At 41.6% G+C, this 14,473-nt stretch overlaps 1 protein-coding gene across 2 annotated transcripts in view; it reads right to left on the minus strand.

Annotated features, from left to right (window-relative positions):
- GRIA1 (glutamate ionotropic receptor AMPA type subunit 1) overlaps nucleotides 1-14,473 on the minus strand; it is a 307,810-nt gene that overhangs the window by 131,845 nt on the left and 161,492 nt on the right. For both annotated transcript variants that reach the window (XM_045436653.1, XM_045436642.1), the window contains exons 4-5: nucleotides 12,226-12,410; nucleotides 7,126-7,179 (exon numbers count right to left, since the gene is read on the minus strand). In XM_045436653.1, the coding sequence (XP_045292609.1) occupies nucleotides 7,126-7,179; nucleotides 12,226-12,410 (239 nt within the window). The remainder of the gene's footprint in view (nucleotides 1-7,125; nucleotides 7,180-12,225; nucleotides 12,411-14,473) is intronic.

The following is a 14,473-nucleotide window of genomic DNA, read 5'->3' on the forward strand; positions in this document are numbered from 1 at the left end:
CTTCCAGGACAAAAATCAAGCTGCATGATTCCTCTTGTATGAGCAGCTTCTCATATGAGCCCAGCACAGTGCTAGGCTCGAGGACATGCTCTGTCCACATTCGACGATCAGTTGGACGTCTTTCAGAAGCATGCACTGTGAGAAGGTGCTGAGGGAACAGAGAGGTGTCCAAGCTGGAGGAGCAAACACAAAGATCAAGCAGGGTAGGCTCCCAAGCACATGAAGGCTGCTTCTACAGCCTTCTACAGGCTTCTACAGAAGGGCAGTAGACATGTTCTGCAAGGCTTCCAAGAGACCAGGTGGAGCCAGGAGTGCTGAGAGGGTAGCATAGGGCAGACTGGGCTCCCTTCAAGGAAGACTTTAGAAACTTCAGAGCCCTTTGCAAAGAGAAAGAGCTGCCTCGGGGCAGTGAGTTCCCCATCCCTGGGTGTTATTCAAGCAGGAACCAGATGGATGGGCTTCTGTTAGAGATATTGTAGAGGAGATTCTGGCCCTTTATGGGAAGTGGATTAAAAGCCCTCTTAGGCCCATCTTTAGCTACTCATTTACATAGTCATAACTATGTTCAGATTTCCTTCTCTGCTTCTTTTAGCATTTTGCATTCAAGGATTTTGCCTGTAATGCATGTGATGTGTGGGTACAAACATTGTTTATTTCCTGAACAGTATTTCATTTCACTCATTCATTCATTTGGTCAATTTTTAAAGAACACCTGTTACATGCAGCTCACTTTGCCAGGCACTGGGAATTCATCAGTGAACAAGGTAGACATACTTTTTCTTCTAGGAGCTTAAAGATAAGCAGGGAGGAAGGCCTTATATAGCTGTGAGATAGTTGTGGATGAGATTTAGTCTGGGAGAGGGTTGAGGCCCCTCAAAGATAGCCCATGGTCCCCAGATATTAAATGTCTTTTTGTCTACACTGATGATGATGGTAATGATGGTGATGATGATGATTATAGTGGTAATTACAAATACTTACTGAGTGCATATTTGGGCTATATATTACTATACACACTTTATAACATATTATCTTGCTTGATTGTCATAATACCAATGAGGAGGTAGATAATATCACACTATTCCCTCTTTTACAGATGAGGCAATGAAAGTTCAGAAAGGTTAGGTAACTTGGCTAATGTCACACAGCTAATAAATATAAAGCCAGAACTTAAAAGTAGGACTGTTTGACCTCAAATCACCCTTCCCAACCACTGTACCACCTGTCTAAACAGAGGCTGTGGAAACCAAATGTGACCAGGTGGGGCACTGAGACAGCAGAAGAGAGATACCAAAGAAAGTGCATTAAGGTTGGCTGTCTAGAAAGCGTAGTCAGATTTCTCAGCATAGGAGAACAAGGAGACTAAAGAACACTTCCTTCTCAGGACTGATAGCAGCACAGAGCTGGGAGCTTGGGTTAACTGCCCCATGGACCAAACCTTCCAACTCTAATACTTTACAGGAGTTAATATGCAATCACATGGAGGGAATGGTTGGCTGTGCTGATCCTCAAATATCCCACTAAGACCTGGGATGACCTGACCTCACTGTCTCTCCCTCAGCTTCCTTATGGACTAGAAATTATAATTAAAATGAAATTCCATCAGTGTATAATTAACAAGGTAGCCGATAGGAGCTTGAGAGCCTGAGTTTGACTTCCAGGTCTATTGTAGGCAAGATTTAAACTCAAGCCCTCTTGTCAAGAACCACCAGCCCCACCTTTGCTCCTTCCTTTCATTTCCCACCCTCAGCAGCCACACTGCACGGTACTAAGCACATGTACGTCAGAGCTCTTTGGTCCTGGAGGGGAACCCCAGCTCCATCACTTTATAAACTTTGTGACTTTTGAAAATTCCCTGCTCTTTCTGAACCCTCAGATTCTTCATCTGAAAATGGGGATAATATTATCAAGGACCACGGTAAGGGTTTAGTCGATAACACATGTAAGTATTTCTCATAGCGCCTGGAGTGCAGCGATTCAATGGATTATAGTAGTTATTGCCAGTGTATTCATCAGGGGTTTTAGGAATTCTGGGTCAGTGGCTCCCAGAGGGTTGGCATCAGGCTAGCCTGGTTGTCCTATTCTTATTCCCATCTTACTAGGTTTTTGTCAGATTCCTGAGAGCCAGACAGACTCCATGGACTAGGTGCCTGCCTTCCTCCTCTGCAGCTCAGTCACATAATCTATCTGAGCCTCAGTTCCCACATCTGTAAAATGTGGATGATAAATTCTACCTTGCTTACTCCACAGGAGTATTATGACATTCAAGAGCCAGCAGTGTGATTCATAAGAAATTTCACATAAACCATAACAGGTTGAAAATGGGAGGAATTGCTGTTACTGTTATTAACCCCCCAGGAGGTACCATATGGTCCATATTGAAAGAGAATCAGCACCTTCAATGTTTCTCAAACTGGAGTCTGCTGGACCCTTCGTAAATTCTCAGAGGTCTGCTAGTTCTCTATAAGCATTTTAAAATGTACTGTTTTGTTTCAATGAAACTCTAATCATCAATATTAATAATTTTGCAACTTGTCCCATGTTGTGAGTACTCATTTTTACAATTCCAGTGATACCGAAACATTTATGTATTTGCTCGATGTTTCCCAAACTGGCTCTGCAGATGCATTGTAGGAGTCCACAGGCCCTCTGTTTTGAGAAATGCTAGTTTGGTCTAAGATTTGTTGCTGATGTGTCACAAAGGCAAAAGTTGTAACTCAGGAGGGCCCTGACAGGTAGATGTCTGCTTTGACCACAGTGTCAGAGCAGCGAATGAACACGGAGTCAGTACTGGGGTTTGGAGGAAGACAGACAGCCAGACTGGATAGCCTGGCTCTTTGGAGGGCTCCAGGGCCTAGGTGCTTCTTTAAGAAATAATGGCATAGCTCTCCAATTTCTGCAAGGTTCAAGTACACTTTATGGACATACCACTACTCTAGAAATATAAATACACATCTATCCTATCATATATAAAATATGAATACATAAGCATATATGTGTGTGTGTGTATGTCTGTGTGTGTGTATGTCTGTGTATGTGTGTATACACACATACACAGACATACACACAATAAGTGACATACAGTTGGGCAGATTTAGTATATGTGGTAAGAATCCCCCACCTATGTAGAACATGTTCAACTTTCCAAAACATGGTGACATTCAGCATCATCTTTGATCTCTCCAATGACACTATAGCGTGCAGATCAGGAACTATCATTCCCATCTGATGGGTCAGGAAACTGATGGCTGGAGAGTTACCCAAGATCACAGAGCCAGCTGATGGTGGTGTCTGGACAAAAAGCGGGGGTTGGGGGGTGGAAGGTTTATGCTATTTTTTTTTTAACTCTGTGTACATAAAGCTCTCCTCTCTAACCACAGTCTCCTTCCTTCCTCTCTTCCAGCAGCCCCCCAAAGCTGGCTATTTGAATCCCTCCAAAGTGATCTGTTAGAAAAATGCTGTTGGCTGCTTTAAAGCCCATGCATTCCATTTCTCTTGTGCAGAGAGAACTGTGAAATAAAAGTGTAGCTCCCTCCTTTTGTTAAACCTTTCAAAAGCGTCCTTGGTTTCTAACTCTATAATTACACCCTAATCACAAACACTCTGAAGGAGGGGGTCAGTTCCATGCAGCAGCAGGCTAATTATGTGGCGGAATTTCTAAAAATTATCATCTCATAAATTGTGTTATTTCTCTGAAGGAGGAAGAAAAACACACACCACATACTCGCCTATGTTTCGAACTGAATTAATTAGTAATTTGAAGCCTAATTATCAACTAATCTATTGGAACATGTAAGTCTTTTGTATTTGGATGGTATATGCAATTTGCATCCTATTAGCTGGCAGTTGTAAGGATCTGAGAGCTCATTAGGTCAGAAGAGGAAGAATTCAGATCAGAAGGATACAGAAACCCAAGGGGCTTACTTGGTGATGCTGTGACCAAGGGGTCACTTGGCAACAGATGGAGGCTGGCAACTTAATTATCTGGGGTCTTTCGGTGGCTCTGAGGCCACTGATATGTAATTTCTATCTTACCCCAGAGAGGTGATTATGCATGCCCGCACCACTGTTCTGTGTATTCTCAAGCAGCAGGGTGCCTGCACCTTGTGTACTGAGAGGCATCCTGGAGTAGTGCATAAGGCTTTGGATGCTGCTGGCTAACCTTGGTGGTAGGCCTAGCTATATTCCTTGCCCGCTGTGTGCCCCTGGCCATGCCACCTTGCTGGTTCTGTTTCTCTCCGAGCAAATGAGCTTTAGATGGCAATGACTTCCAAAGTCCCTTCTAGCCCTAAGGATCTGCGATTCGAGGGATGTCAAGGTTTTGCTTCATTACAAAGTCAGAAATTCCATTCTTGGAAATGTCTTTTTTAGGGTGAGACTCTTGGTTCCTTAAAAGTCTCTAGACAGCCCACCCCCATTTAAAATGCAAATACCTCTGAGAAAAGTAGCATATTTAGCTATTAATGTCTGGGTCTAAATTAACCTATTTCAATAAGCCCTTCTTATTTCCAGTCCTGTGTCTGAAATATTGGAGCAGCCAAGGCAAGGGAGTTTTGAAGGGAAAGAAGGTTTAGGCAGGGACCTGTTTGAAAATGGAGATCAGGTCAGAAAGAATAAAAGGGGCACCTGGGTGGATCAGTTGGTTAATTGTCTGGCTCTTGATTTCAGCTCAGGTCATGATTTCATGGTTCATGACTTTGAGCCCTGCATCAGGCTCTGTGCTGACAGTGCAGAGCCTGCTTGAAATTCTCTCTCTCTTTCTCTTTCTGCCCCTACCCCACCTGCACTCTCTCTCAAAAATAAATAAGTTGACATTTTTAAAACAAACAAACAAACAAACAAACAAACAAAAAAGAATAGCAGAACTGAAGGCTCAGGCAGGATACTGTGGCACCATTTTTAGATTCTGCAATTTTGCCCTTTACCTACAGCCAGACCCTGTGCCATTGTTCTACTAATGACCTTTGTTCCAGAAATAACTAGAAAATAGCAATCTTTTGTGCCATTAATAATTAATAGTACTCACAGAAATGATACAAAATAATGTGCCTAAAACTAACATGATACTCTTTGTTATAGATAAAAAGTGAAAAATCACATCTTAATAGAAACAGAAAATTACAAAGACAAGCCGGGATAATAAGCGAACTTTGTAGAAAAAAACTACATTGGGGAAAACAGATAATTGCTCATACTGTCACATGGCAAAATGTGTTATTGATTAAAATATTTTAGTCAGTATAAAAACTTATTATTGACTTGATGGGAAGTATATCCACTTTGGAAAATAATTTTTGGAGTTTCTCAAGATGTTAAACAGAGTTACTACATAACCCAGCAATTCCACTCCTAGGTATACACTCAAGGGAAAAACTTGTACCTTATTCATAATTCAAATTCATAATTCACAAAGCTGTGGCATTATTCATAATAGTTAAAAAGTGAAAAACATCCAAATGCTTAGCAACAAATGAATGGATAAACAAAATGCAATATAGCCACATAACAGAATATTATTCGGCAATGAACAGGAGTGAAGTATTATATGTGCTACAATATGGATGAACTTTGAAGTCATTATGCTAAGTGAAAGAAGCATGTCACAAAAGACCAAACACTGTATGATTCCATTTCTATGCAATGTCCAGAATATGCAAATACTTAAAAAGTAGATTGCTAGTTGGCTAGGGCTGGGAGATTTGGAGGGCAATGGGGAGCAAGTGCTAATTGGTCTAGGGTTTCTTTTTTGGGATGATGAAAAGGTTTTTTTTTTTTTTTTAACATTTATTTATTTTTTTGAGACAGAGAGAGACAGAGCATGAGTGGGGGAGGGTCAGAGAGAGAGGGAGACACAGAATCCGAAACAGGCTCCAGGCTCTGAGCTGTCAGCCCAGAGCCTGACGCGGGGCTCGAACTCACAGACCGTGAGATTGTGACCTGAGCCGAAGTCGGATGTTCAACCGACTGAGCCACCCAGGTGCCCCTGATGAAAAAGTTTTAAATTTAGATTTGGGTGAAAAGTTTTAAAGTTAGATTTATAATTCTGTTAATATACTAAAAAGTGATGAATTATATACTTTACATGGACACATAGTATGGTATGTGAATTACATCTTCTTAAAGCTCTTTCAAAAATGGGACCGGGGCACCTGGGTGCCTCAGTCAGTTAAGCGGCTGACTTCAGCTCAGGTCATGATCTCACAGTTCGTGAGTTCGAGCCCCGTGTCAAGCTCTGTGCTGGCAGCTCGGAGCCTGGAGCCTGCTTCGTATTCTGTGTCTCCCTCTCTCTCTGACCCTCCCCTGCTTATGCTCTGTCTCTCTCTGTCTCAAAAATAATTAAAAAAAAAAAAACATTTAAAAAAATAAAATAAAAAATGGGACTAAAAGCAAAATGAAATTATGTTTGGTTTTGGATAAAATTCCAGAAGAATCAAACTTCATAATAAAAAAAAAAGATGTATGGTCAAAACATGACCTAGGAAGAGTAGAATTGCCAGAAATCATGGCCACAAAAGAAAACTCATAGTGGCATGTTGTTATTAAGTAAAATTTAGTATGAATAAAAATTATTTGATGAATCAAATCTTCATAACATTGAAAATAATCGTGCCCAATAAAAAGAACTTCAAATATATTAAAATGAAAACATATTTCTTAAAAAGACAGGCTTAATCTATACCACCTAGAAAAGGGAATAAAAAAATGAAATTGACATAATATCATTCATGCTGGAAAACTGCTTCCAGTTAAAGATTTGTCAATAGTAGTATAATTGTGATTTTAATGTTTATTTATAAACAGTAAAACTGTCACTGGTGTCAAAATAAAGGATCAAAAACAGTGGGGTGGAAGCATCTTGTATCATTCAAAGATGTGGTGGTTTCGTCCTTATTGTCAAGGGGCAGAGCTCATTAAATCTGCAATTGTGATGACTGTCTCTTCCAAGGAAGGTTAGAGGTTTACCAATAGTGTGTGGATGTGGAGGGGAAAAGGTAAACTTAGTACTGCAGCTCTGAATTGCCCTGTCCAATCATGCAGTTCCCATCATCCGGGGATCACAGAAGCAAGCTAGGGCCCAAATGTGCAAAGACATATAAGCTGAGAGCCTGAGTATACTGTACTCACCAGATTTGCAAGGATGTAGTGGTAGCCAATGCCATTCTTCTCCAGCTTGATAATCTACGAAACACAGCAGGAAGGGATTCATCAATCAGATTAGCAATTAATGCTACAATAGCAATAATAATAGCAGCTAACATTAATTGAATGCTTACAATGTACTCAAACTACAATATCACAAACATCCAATGATGGTGGCATTATTGATATACTCATTTTACGGATGGAGAATTGAGGCATAGAGAGATTAAATAAATTCCCTAAGGCTACCCAGCTATTAAGCGGCAGATGCAGAATACGAAATCAGCTTTGTCTGATACCAGTGGTGGGGCAGTGTTATTATAACCCCCCAAATTCAGACGAAATGTTCATTTCACTTCTTCTTCCATAAAGCCTTTCCCTAGATGGAGATTATTTTCTTGTAAGAATCTTATGCTGTGTTGAATTTCCTGTCACTGTCATGACAATATCTGCTCCTTGGATGGACAGATGGGTGTAGGTGGATGGTCAGATGGATAGGTTCTTGACCTTGAACTCCTTGCATGAACAATATTCAGATCCCAGTCCCTTCTTTCCCTGAATATTATGCCTTCTTCCCTAAACCAGTTGAGGACCCAGACATTAACTGACCACTCAACCTGGAAGCTGGAAGGGAATGTCAGGGTCATCTGGTCTAATCTTTGACTATACAGAGTGTAAGTTAGACCTAGAAAGGGGAAATTATTTGCCCAGATCCTGTAGTAGTCAGGTAGTGGTGTTAGGATAGGAACCTGACTGTTGTGAGTCTTTGTACAAACACGTGATTGTGGTTAATCGTTAAGAGCCAGGGTCCCCCCAAACCCTTCCATCCTGAATGTGCAAACTATTTGTAATCATGGTGGTGGTGGTGGGGGGGGGAATATTTGTGGAAAGAATTATCCAGAGGTTTTCTCGGGCAGCCAGACATACTACCCAGTGAGGGATAGCTAAGACCAGGTCTTGGTTTAGCCCGAGCTCAGCCTGCAAGTTAACTTGATCTATTTCTTTATTTTTTAATCATGAAATTGGGGTTAGAACATTCTGCTCAGTTCCTCTCCTGCACTGTTACAAGAAGGAATAAAACATATGAGAAGCACTTGGGCTTCTTGTCTAACTGAATAAATTTTCAAGGTTATTAAAATCCACATTCAGACATCTACTTAATTGGATGTATGTGCATAGCGGCTCGCATATTTTTTTTATGTTGGGAATAATTAAATGCAAGCACACACAATGAATGCTCTGAAACAGTAGATAGATTGTGAAATTCCAGACCATGGAGCTCAAATACTATTGGGATGATAGTTTTATTAATAATTTTTCATTACTTTTCCATCTTCTTGTCAAACGGTTTGCTACCCTTTCAACAATAAGATGCCTTCATCAAAAACCTGTTCAGCTTCTAGTAAACACAAAACAGGCAAATAAAAGATATTTCAAAGCCTACCACATTTAGGCATTGGATAAGAATAGCCTCTGCAAGATGAAATTACCAATTGAAACATAAGCAACAGATGATAATTGATGACTACTGATTGATAAAAATTAGTAATTTCATATGGTTCAACATATTGCCAACCTTTCCACCCATTTATTCACCTACCTACCCGTTGCTCTATCTTCCCTCCTTTCCTGCCTTCCTTTCACAAACATTTATTAAGTGCTTACTATGTACCAAGCACTGCGCTGCGGACAGCGTGGGAAGTGAGTCATGTGGTACTTGCCCTTCCGGAGGTCCCACTTTACTGGAAGGAAACCCACAGTAAATAGATGAAGAGGTGAATGCCCCCAGCTTACAAACTGAAATAGGTGTTATGAGGGTAATGTATAATTTCACTTGGAGCCCATAGCCTTGCTGACCCCATTCTTTCAAAGCTCATTTCCACTGTATTGCCTTAATTCATAATCTTTGTGTCTGGAATGTCCTTTCCCATTCTCTCTGATTATTCATCACCTTTATGGCTGAGCTCTAATCCCAGCTACTCTGTATAACCTTCTCTGATTAATTAATCCAACCAAGAGATATTTATTGAACATGGACGATAGGCCAAGCACTATACTATGTGCGGGCGCCAACCTATGAATACGAGAGGCAAGGTCCTCGTGCCCTCAAGAAGCTGAGCTGATGTTTTAGTAGGGATACAGATGGTAAATATATAAACAGATAAGTGAACAAGATTTCAGCACGTTAGAAGCACTACAAAGACAGTAAAACAGGGTGATGTGATGGATGGCCTAATCCTGGTGTCTCTCATCTCTAACTCATTCTGAACTTAATGATTGCACTATATAATTTGGTGTCTAATATATTGAAAAAGCATTATATTCTAATAACCCAATTCCTTGCTCACAAACCTTCTCTGATTCTTGACTGTCTACAGAATAAACCCCAAACTCCTTAGAATGCTTTCCAAAGATAGTCACGATCGTGTGTTCATCCTTCTGTCACTGTCTCCCAGTAGGCACTCAGCATCCTTCACCTGGCTTATTAAATCATCCTAGCAATCTCAGCCCTCACATGCCCTCTGGGCCTCCCTATATGCCCTCCTTTCCAACTTAATGGCTTTTATCCAGCCAATGTCTACCTATAAATATTCAAACCTATCTCACATTTGGGATCTTTCCTTAGAGCCTTCATTGATTCCCTCTTCTTTCCATGTACTCAAAAAAATATTTATTGACTACCTACAACATACCAAGCACCGTTCAAGGCACCATGGATACCACAGGGAAGAAAATGAAACAAAAATCCTTGCCCTCCTAATGCTGATATTCTAGTTGGGAGCCTGGAGACAGATAGGCAATTCCCCACCTGGAATTTAGAATCACTATCTCCCTCTTTAGGTTAGGCAGGACGTTTGTATTGGACCGAAAAGATCCCAATTCGAATGCTCAATGCCAAGCTGTCAGACTGCCAGCCGTTATTAGTTGCAAGCTCGAGACTCACCATTGTCACTAACTAGCTGTCTGAACCCAAGGGAAATCAACCAATGTGACCATCAGTTATCCCATCTGTAAAATGTGAATGTACGCAGTAAACCGAATGATCTGTAAGATCCTTTCAGCTCTTTGGTCTTGCTTTTTCAGAACAGAAGAATCTAACGGTTGAGTTAATATACTATACCCTAAAATGCCCACATAAACAAGTCACTTCCTTACAAAACAAGTTTGTCTTTTGACACGGGAGGTAGTTATAAACAGCAGAGGCTGAAACATAATATTTTGGGGAAAGTTGGGCCTTATAACCAGACTGAGATGGGTTTGACTTCCTGCTTTTCTTATATGCTAGCTATGAAATCCCAGGCAAGTATAGTCCCTTGTTTCTTCATTTAGAAAATAGGGGGACTGATAGAAGCAGTTTTATAGAGTTGATATGAGGATGAGGTGGCATTATGCATGGAAAGGGCTTGGCATGGTGTCTGGAATGTGGCAAGTGCTCAGAAAATAGTGGCACCAGCTATTGTCTTTATAACAACAGAGGACAAGTTATCAGTCTATTAAGAATACCTAATTATCATTCAGCACTTCTCCCAACTCCTATTTCTCCAATCTTTTTATCAGCCTTGTAGAACAGGGGCCATCATCCTCTTTTACAGATGAGGACACTTATGCCCAAAGAGGGAAATGACTCAAGAAGGCAGTACTAGCTGGTGCTATAAAAAGCAAAACTAGGCAAATGCTTACATATGTCACTCTTTGTGGGGCAGGCTCTGTTCTAGCTATTTTACATGACTAGATTCTTTTCACTCTCACAGGAACCCTCTGAAAGAAGCTGTAATTATTATTGTGCCCATTTCACAGATCAGGAATCCAAGGCACGGATGAAAAACCTGGCCCAAGACCCCATTGCTAGTAAATACTAGAGCTGGGTTCTATCTCCAAGCCACACTGTCTCCAGGGTCTCTCTGCTTAACCATTTTCCTATACTGATTCATGGAAACAATTTTTGCTGGCTTCTCTTTCCAAGAGGGGAGGCCAGATCCACCCTTTGTAGAGCAGACTACATAATTAATGCCTTAAACAATCCCCGAGTTTTAAAATCTCCTCTGTTCTGTTGCTGAGGCCTCTGAGTGATTGCTGAGCTGGCAGCAAGACTCCTGGTGGGGGTCCCAGGGTCTTGAAAGGCCATCAACAAGCTCTGTCATATCGTCAAGTACCTAAAACTATTATCTTTATCTACTTTCTTGCTATCTCACCTGCATACACTGGTGTCATTCAAAAAGATAGGAGACTGACACAGAGGACTGTTACTTGTACAGTGGGTACATGCTCCAGCTCTGATGATGGTGAGAACCATGGTTTAGAGACCTCTGGCTGAAAGCGGTTGAAGTTATATGCCCTTTCCCAGAATGTACCACCAATAGACTTCTCAGACACATGAATGTGTTCAAGGAAACAGGAGGAAGAGAAGTGCTTCCTGCTGCTTTGGACTCTTAAGACAGGTCAGTGGGCCAAATGAATGAGATGCTGATGGCTAGACCAGGGAGTGACAGAACCCAGAGCAAAACCCAGGAATCTGGCTCTCCAGGCTGTGTTCCCCATGTTCACAAAATCTGAAGTGCAACGTCATCTCCCTTCTACCATAAAGGGAAACAAGGGGGTAAGTTTTTGGTCAACTGATCTGAGAACAACTTGAAGGCCTACTGTCAAGTCTCTCATTGTTTGTGCTATTTCATAAAAATTCAGAATGAGGGGCGCTTGGGTGGCTCAGTCGGTTAAGGCTCTGACTTCCGCTCAGGTCGCGATCTAGCTGTTCGTGAGTTCAAGCTCCGCGTCGGGCTCTGTGCTGACAGCTCAGAGCCTGGAGCCTGCTTCCGATTCTGTGTCTCTCTCCCTCTCTCTCTCTGCCCTTTCCCCACTCACACACACACACACACACACTGTCTCTCTCTCTCTCTCTCTCAAAAAAATAAACACTAAAATTTTTTTTAAAAATTCAGAATTAAAATTTATAAATTACGGAATACGAGGAAGTCACCTATCTCATCTAATCAAGAGCTCTCTTTGTCACATTCAAGGCAGAAGGCCATCCAGCCCATTCTTAAACCATTGCCCTCACCCACTCTGAGCCTTTGCTCCTCTTACTACCTGGCCCAAGATAGCGTTGAGACGTTCTGATTCACAGTCCACCACCACTAGCCGCTCCTTTTTCTTTTCCAGGTCCTGAAAGAGCATCCGGTATCCCTCCTCTGTGGTTGTCAAAATGTTGACCGCTGTCACCTGCCAGTTCTTCTCAGCAGCTGTGTCCAGTACTTTCTGCAGGACGGACAAACCTGGAAATTGGGTAAGACAAGAGAAGTGGCAATCAGGATACACAGGTACCACCCCGCCTCCACTCAGCACCCACCTCCCTTGTCTCCCCCAACCTGACTCGTCCACCAAGCTCAGCTCCAGCTTTCTCTCACTGTGCAAGTCTGAGCTCACTGAAGGCAGGCAGTGGGTCTCTTTTGTGCTTCTGTTTCCAGAACTTAGCAGGCAGTGTGATTAAAATAGAACCCAAGGCTCAAATCCTCATGCTACGTAAAATATGCTGGTTAAATGGCCTCGCACAGACTACCTCGCTTCTTCAAACTTTAGTTTTTTTTAAGGGCAAAATGGTGATGTTAAAAATTCCTACCTCAGTGTCATCATGAGTGTTAAATGAAAATGTCTGATACGTGGCAAGGATTTTAGAAATATTAATTAATATTGGGCATTTAGTAGCTGCTTATTAAATGTGCCAACCCAGTATCCAAATAGGCACCTAATAACTGTAAATTCATGAATGTTTGATATGTATCAATACCTAATACTTTGCCTTTTACATAGTAGGTATTCAATCAGTGGGTACTGAATTAAATTATTCTCTTCTGATTTATAGTTAAAGGACAGAGGAGCCTGTTACTCAATGCTACTTTGTTTCACCTTTAAGACATAAATGGTGTCTTAGTTTAGTACTGCTGCTGTAACAAATCACCTCAAACTCAGCGGTCTAAAACAACACACATTTATCATCTTATATTGACACAGGTCAGTTTGAAGTGAATCTTCTTGAGCTAAAATCAAGGTGTTGATGGGGCTGCGTTTGCGTTCTGGAGGTTCTACGGGAGAACATTTTCTCACCTTTCCAACTTCTAGAGGCTGCTCGCATTCCTTGGTTTATGGCCCCTTCCGACTTCAAAACCAGCAGTGACTGGTCAAGCCTGTCACACATCACCCTCTGACACTGACTCTCCTGCCTCCACCTGCCCCATTTGAGAGCCCCTGTGATTATACTAGGCCCACGTGAATAATCCAAGATCATCTCTCTGAGGTCAGTGGATGAACAACATATATCCCATCTGTAACCTTAATCCCTCTTGCCATCTAATAGAACATATTTAAGGTTCCCCAAATTCTCAGAATATAGGCATCTTTAGAGGGGAAGATGGAAGTCAATTTCCTGCCTACTTTAGATGGTTATTTCATTCTTGCATTACTCCTCAATCTTTTGTGCGTACATCATTTCTGTCTCCCTGTAACACTGCTAATCCCTCCTGCAGTGACCAATATGGTGCCTGGCCTTAAGAATCATCTACAGATTGATCGGTTCTGTTACGCCTTCTTGTCGCTGTTTCTTTTTTTAGTACAAGTTGTTTGGTGTGCTTAAGCCTCACATTTACTGAAAACGTACTATGTGTCTGGTGCCATTCTACTAGCTTTCTTGTTTTCAGTTTACTTAATCCTGTGAGATACATATCATTATTATCACCATTGCACCACAGATGTGAAAACCGAGGCTCAGAGAGATTTAGTCATTGGCCCAAGGTCACATAGCTAGCAAATGGCAGAGCTCTGAGCTCAGAGTTCTGAGACAGGCAGAGTCCTGTCATGAGCCTGGGTGCTTCTGCCAACCCAGAGGGGACTCTCTATAATCAAAATTATATTTTTCTGGATTTGGGGAAGTTGGTTTGCCCCTTCCAGGACTCAAGCTTCAGTAGGCTGTGGGCTGTCATGAAATATCCCTTCTGCAGGCAATCCTCCCAATGACTGCTGTTTGAGAAGGGAAATCCTCAAAATGAGGAGAATCGAGGGAAAATTGAAGAAAACAGAATGTTTCTGGGTCTCTTCTGCTAGCTCCTCCTCATTGAATAATGCCTGCCTAACACTGCCCAAAACACAGTCTCACAAGCCATTGTTCAACTCAAAAGTCTCGTAAGCCTTCCTACAGGAACCTCTTGCAAAACCTCCCTTTCACTCAGGGCAAAACTACCCTTCCTCAGTTTCCACACCTTGCACAATCCATTTATTTATTTATACCAATAATGACTAGGTTCTGAAGACCGTTTAGTATTTAAGGGAAAGGCAGGAGAGTATC

The sequence above is a fragment of the Leopardus geoffroyi genome, chromosome A1 (genome assembly GCF_018350155.1).
Source record: "Leopardus geoffroyi isolate Oge1 chromosome A1, O.geoffroyi_Oge1_pat1.0, whole genome shotgun sequence".
Classification (NCBI taxonomy): domain Eukaryota; kingdom Metazoa; phylum Chordata; class Mammalia; order Carnivora; family Felidae; genus Leopardus; species Leopardus geoffroyi.